At 43.4% G+C, this 6,502-nt stretch overlaps 1 protein-coding gene across 2 annotated transcripts; it reads left to right on the top strand.

The window, feature by feature from the left end:
• The first annotated feature begins 3,294 nt into the window (after positions 1 to 3,294).
• On the top strand, positions 3,295 to 5,435 carry hs3st1 (heparan sulfate (glucosamine) 3-O-sulfotransferase 1). Of its 2 annotated transcripts, none has more exons than XM_079556909.1 (2): positions 3,295 to 3,514; positions 4,077 to 5,435. In XM_079556909.1, the coding sequence occupies exon 2, from the start codon at positions 4,189 to 4,191 to the stop codon at positions 5,110 to 5,112; it is 924 nt and encodes a 307-aa protein (XP_079413035.1). In that variant the 5' UTR covers positions 3,295 to 3,514; positions 4,077 to 4,188; the 3' UTR covers positions 5,113 to 5,435. The 2 variants fall into 2 exon arrangements, with proteins under 2 accessions (XP_079413035.1, XP_079413036.1); XM_079556910.1 differs by having other exon boundaries at positions 4,080 to 5,435.
• The last annotated feature ends 1,067 nt before the right edge of the window (positions 5,436 to 6,502 follow it).

Consider the following 6,502-nt stretch of genomic DNA (forward strand, 5'->3'; position numbering starts at 1 on the left):
AACTGTCAACTCTTTCAAGTCTTTAACTGGTAGAGGATCATTTAAATGTGGTTGAAAAAATCTCCCAGTGATAACAGAATTTTCTTTTCTTTTTTTAATAAATATAGTTTAAAAAAAAACTCAAAATCTACTGTCCCAAATTACTATGCAACTCATCGTTTCAATACATTTTAAAGCTTTTAATTAACTGAAAATTGTCATTTGTTGAATTTGCAGCATTAGGAGGTCATATATGCTGGAATCAAAAGCTATTTTAATAAATCAATAATCTTCAAAATAATCTTAACAGGTCAAGTTATAGTTTAACATAGGAGAACGTCTTTGATAGCAGCTTCAAAATTCTTAAATAAATCCATTAAACTTGTGAGTTTTTGGAGAGTTTCTGCTTGGATTTCTTTGCAGGATGTCAGAATAGCCTCCCAGAGCTGCTGTTTGGATGAAAACTGCCTCCCACCCTCATAGATGTTTTGCTTGTTGAGGCTCCAAAGGTTTACATTAGGGTTGAGGTCAGGAAGGATGGGGTCCACATCATGAGTTTCTCTCTTTTTAATGACCATAGAAGCCACTGATGCAGAGGTGTTCTTTACAGCATGACATGGTGCGTTGTCATGCATGAAGATGATTTTGTTAGGGAAATCATGGCTCTTCTTTTTGTAGCATAGAAGACAGTGGTCAGTCAGAAACTCCACACATTTTTAGAGGTCATTTTCACACCTTCAGGGATCCTAAAGGGGCCGACCAGCACTAATGATTCCAGGTCAAAATATGACTCCGCCCCCTCCTTACTGACGTCACAGCCTTGTTGGGACGTGGTGGCCGTTCACCAACTACTACTCCATCCATCTGACCATCCAGGGTTACACGGCGCTCATCAGTGAACAAGACTGTTTGAAAATGAGTCTTCATGTATTTCTGAGCCACTGCAGCCGTTTCTGTTCATGAGCTTCAATTAACCGTTTAGGGGAGGCCCGGATAGAAGATTTATGCACAACTGCAGCCTCTGGAGGGTCCTACACCTTGATGTTCGGGAGACTCCAGAGGGAGGCGCCAGCAGCTTCAAATACCTGTCTGCCGCTTTGTAGCAACTGTTCTATTCATCTGATGTGTCTGGCTGAAACCATCCTTATTGTGCCTTTATCTGCACAAACCCGTGTGTGCTCTGAATCAGTCACAAATCTCTTAACAGTACAATTACTAAGCTTAATCTTACATGAAATATCAACGGTTTTCATACCTAGACCAAGGCATTCAACTAGTTTTCTTAACTTTTCATCAGTGGAGAGATCCTTTTTCTTTCCTATATTGCTTGAAAATGGTGGTCTGCTTAATAATGTGAACCATCCTTTTTCAGTAGTTTTCCCCTTGATGTCAGTGATTCAAAGAGCCCTGAGACACAATACCATCCATGAGTTTCAATGAAAAACTTTTTTTTTTTTTTTACCTTTTTGACACTGAAATACAATTTGCATAATAATTTGGAAGGCGGTGTAAAGCAGCTTTGAATTCACTAGCATGTGCAGGGTGGGCTTCAAGTAAAATAGCTGGGAACCACTGGTCTACTTAGTGCGGGTCTATAGCTATAGTGAGTGGCAAATTATAGGGACTTGGGTGGACACATATTATTTTATTATTTTGTAATAACCCATAATCTCAGAATATCACTTGTGGAGACTAGCAGAAGCCCGGGTCACAGCTAGTAGTTTCTCCTGTGACACATACTAAGAAGGAGTGTAACTGCAGCCACGTGACTCTTGCTCATCAACTCTCCCACACTGTCACTCTTTGAATTTGTGACTCATGGAATTAGGAAACCACCGCTTGCCTTTCAGTGGCACTAAATCGACAGTTAAGACCAGAAGCCATGTTTGTGTCTGGAGCGGTTTGGGAAGAGAAAAAGCTGCTCAACAGGTGGTGGGATTGTGCAACTCGGACAGGGAGACTTCCCACAGACACGCTGCACGAGGGACAAAGGAGCGAGAGAATGCCATGGATGAATAACTGTTGTGTCTCTTTCATTGATTTTTTTTTTCTCAAAGTGAGGAGTGAGCGGAGAACTCCTGGAGGCGCCTCTGAATAGTCCTTTTTCAGATTTCTCCCCAAAAGGAGCAATTGTGAGCAAGTTTTTCGCCGGCTACAGTGCCTTGAATCAATATTTAGGCTTTATTTTTTATTAAACAAATCACACAATGTTGGCATGTGGTTTTTGAATGGTGCTGATTTTTTGTGCAAAATATCCTTTTTAATTAGGGAGCATTCAAAATTAGATTGCCTACTGTATTTTGGATCTTGTGGCAAAGAAGCTAGCCAGCTCAGCCAAGCTTCATAAACCCTAAAGGTTATTGACGGAAGTGAGCGGGGGGAAGTCTTTAGGAGTTACTGCGCAGACGTTTTACTCCTCGTATCATTACGCCTCACAATATAGTCCCCCTTTTTATTTGCTTATAAAATCGACATGCTACATTTCTGTGTAAATATACTTCGCATGAAAACACTTCACGTAACTTTATTTAAATAGGGAACACGTGGAAGAGCTTGGTAGCTTCTATCGTGAGCTTTTTTGGAGCTATGTGACATGTGGGAGAGGCTGCGTATGTGCTCCGTTTGCCTGGCAGAGCGCACGGACAAAGACCAGACGGGATATATTGTAACGTTGGCTGCACTGGTGCATGCCAGGAAGTGGTATGTTGTTCACGTGGTACCATGAGGGAGGTACGTGTTCCAAAAAACAAGCCTGTTCTGTGCACTTGACTGGTTGTTCAAATAAAAGCAGTCGAAACTACGCTTGCCTCCTTGACATTCATCACAATATTAACTCGGCTAAAGTGAGGTAAGAGCATATCTCAGTATGTAAAAACGGTGGCCTATTCCTTTAAGACAAAATATTTTAGTCGACGAAATTAACACTGATGAAAACAAGATAAAAATGTGACAAGAACGTGGCGACAAGTTTTGAAGGTATTAGCTTCCAAATGAGGCGTTTCACTGGCCTACAGGCTTTAAGATTTGGGTGATGCTGAACTGGAGAAAATGGGCTCGGTTAAGGCGGGGGCTAAGAGATTAAATACCCCTACTGTAGTAGCTGAAGTAGACCTAACAGAAGAGCAACTTTTGAACCTGTCGATAGGAGATGTCCTCAAGATTTGCTGTGAGAGGAGATCCAAACCGCTGATATGATAATAATGAAGGGCTGGCAATTTAATTTTCATACCTCTCTCTGCGCTCTCTCAGGTCCAGTACAATCACAGCCTACAGCTCTGAGTGGGCGTGGTTTGCTGGCGTACGGCAGGAGGGTGTACGCTCAGCACACACAACAGCTGGCTCTCAAAAGGCGTGCGGACCGCGAGGCGCTTCGGCAGAACGAGCGGTGAACGTAGGAGAAGGTATCGCCCTGATCGGAGACGCGTTTGCTCGGAGCGGATCACACGCAGCTGGAGCATCGAGCGGAGCACTGCTGGGAAAAGCGGGGCTGAGAGAAGGAGCACAGCAGAACCTAATGTGGAGCGAGGGAGAATAGGTAAAAAAAAAAATCTGTTGTTTTGGATTGCATGAATGGGTATATCTTTGGTGTTTTTGTAGCGTGCGCACCAGCCTGTGTTTGGTTTTACGCAGTAACGCTCTAACAAGATTGACAATTTTCCTTCATAACGGAGGCTATAAATACCCAGGTGAGCGTTACATTATATTGCACTGATGCCTATGACGCTGAGAAACGTACAATTGGCCCAAACTACTTCCCACAACTACTTTTGATAGAAGTGTGTTGGAAAGAAGTGTCGGTTCCAGAAACGTTGTGTGTATTCTAGTAGTGCAGGTGTGTCTGCTGTATTTGAATAATACAAATTATCTGGCAATATATCCCTCAGATATAAAGCAATGGTAGGACGTATCTCCTCAAACAACATTGCTTTATTTATGAAGTAAATCATCTACTTTGCTGTGCCGTCATACAGTTGTTAATCAGTCATGACACTCCCTGGTGCTATAAAACAATAAAACAATAATGCTTTGTTATAACTCGTGTGAGATCGTAGCACTAATAGTGTTTCTTATTTACCGTTCCTAATTCCTGGTTCAAGCAGAGCCACGACACACGTTTCCTCCAGCCGGACGTCCTGAGGCAGCTGCTCCTTCAATGTCCGTCTTGTTGCTCCCGCCAGGCTGAAATCCACCCAGGTCAGGACCTCTGTCATGGCAGCGCTGCTCCTCGGGCTGCTGCTGTTCGCCCTACAGTCTCCCCCCATCCCATCCAGACCCTCGGCGGACGCCTGGCCCCCCGCGGACCCCACCGAACCCTCCCCCGATGCGGACAATGGCACCACGACCCATCCCAACGGGACGTCCCAGCGGCTCCCTCAAATCGTCATCATCGGCGTGAGGAAGGGGGGCACCCGGGCGCTCATTGAGATGCTCAGCCTGCACAGCGCGGTGGCAGCGGCGCAAAACGAGGTGCACTTTTTTGACTGGGAGAGCCACTACCAGAAGGGCATCCCGTGGTATTTAAGCCAGATGCCCTACGCCTTCCCGGAGCAGCTGACCGTGGAGAAAACGCCGGCTTATTTCACCTCCAGCAAAGTCCCCAAGCGCATCCACGATCTGAATCCTGACATCAAACTGCTGCTCATTCTTAGAGACCCCACTGAGCGCGTGCTTTCGGATTACACGCAAGTCTTCTACAACAGGCTGCAGAAGCACAAGCGCTACCAGCCTATTGAGTACGTCCTGGTTAGAGACGGGGACATTAACCTGGGATACAAGGCGCTAAACCGCAGTCTGTATTATGTGCACATGCAAAACTGGCTCCAGTATTTCCCCCTGGACAGCATTCATGTTGTGGACGGGGACGAGCTGATAAGAGACCCTTTGCCAGAAATGAAGAAAGTGGAGAGGTTCCTGAAGCTGGAGCCGCAGATAAACGCGTCCAATTTTTACTTCAACAAAACTAAAGGATTTTACTGTCTGCGAGACCACGGGAAAGAGCGCTGTTTACATGATTCAAAGGGCAGGGCGCATCCTCACGTAGCCCCCGCTATTTTGCAAAAACTCTACACATTCTTTCATGAACCCAATAAGAAGTTCTTTCAGATGGTGGGGAGGACATTCAACTGGAAATGAATGGTTTACTGTACTTAATAATGTAGTGAAGCTGAGTATATTTTTGTACTGGTCTGTTTGTTACACAAAATATCAGGGCGCACAATGGGTCATGACATGCTTTTGCATTAGGGCTGCACAATATCAGAAATCAATGTGATATTCAGTAACTGTCTTGTGATATTGCGATAACAGATCCATTAAATTTCAAATAATTGTACGCAAAATGAATAGATAAATCACAAACTAACCTAAATTAGGAAAATCCTCACTAAACCTGAACTTATACATACCTTATAAGCGCCCATGCATTGTTTTTAGCCGGTGTTTGTAAATCTGTAATCACTCAGATGGAAAGCCTCAGTGATTTTGTGATATATCGTGGCCTCTTGCGATGTGGATATTGAATCGTCGGAATTTTGCAATAACAATAGCCTGGCAGTATGTTGTGTAGCCCTATTTTGCATGTCAGGCATTTCAATGTGTGAAACACTGTGTCTGGCAACGTCTTAAGACCCTAGAAAGCTAAAGTTAACCGTTCAAAGCTGTACCTCTCATTTATTTAACATCGAACTGCATTCATTGTTCTGAAGGATACTCACCTGCTGCTATGATTTCCCCCCCCGGTCACTTTCAGGTACAATTTTATGCTTTTAAAAGTATTATATGAACGCTCCCTGTGCACATATGTGTGGCATTACCGTGTTGTACTGTAAATGGGTTTTTATTAACACCTTAATAAAGATGTATTTTATTTTTTAGCAAGTGTGACTTTCTTTTTTTAGTATGTACTATGTATGTAGTATGTAGTATTTTCACCTGGCCATTATGTTAAAGTGAGCACAAATCAGTGAGATCAGAGGAAGGAAACGCAGCTCATCTCCACTTTGCCTATATACAAATTGAGAGTCTTTGTAATGTGAGTAGCAAAAGGAGCACTAAGAGTGTTCACAGAAGAACAAAAACATCCCGCGAGTTCAAGATGTAAACTTGATGAATGCCTGTAGAGGTAAATAGTTACACACAAGTTTAATTTTCTTCTATATCGGTTCAGCAGCGTAAAACAATGGAAAAACAATTCAAGCTGTAGTTGCCTGAGGTTTGGCCGATTAAAGTATAAGAGCTACAAAAGCGACTTCTTGACTGTACCGTAACACTTGTGCCCTTTCACTTCTCCATTGTATTCTGGGAAAATATTCGGCACTTTATTTTCATACATTCCACGGCTTGTCTATCAACCCCAATGCAACATTGTTATAGCCCACAACGAGGAATATCATGATTATCCTGTTTGGCGTGGTCTTCTAGATAAGCCGCTGGACGCCACACTGCCGGCGAACCTTTTTGCACCTTTGAGGAAGCTTTGATCAGATATTATTTTCCATAACTTCCTTTTTGTTATCTTGTTTTT

This window comes from Gobius niger, assembly GCF_951799975.1.
Source record: "Gobius niger genome assembly, chromosome: 5".
NCBI classification, from domain to species: domain Eukaryota; kingdom Metazoa; phylum Chordata; class Actinopteri; order Gobiiformes; family Gobiidae; genus Gobius; species Gobius niger.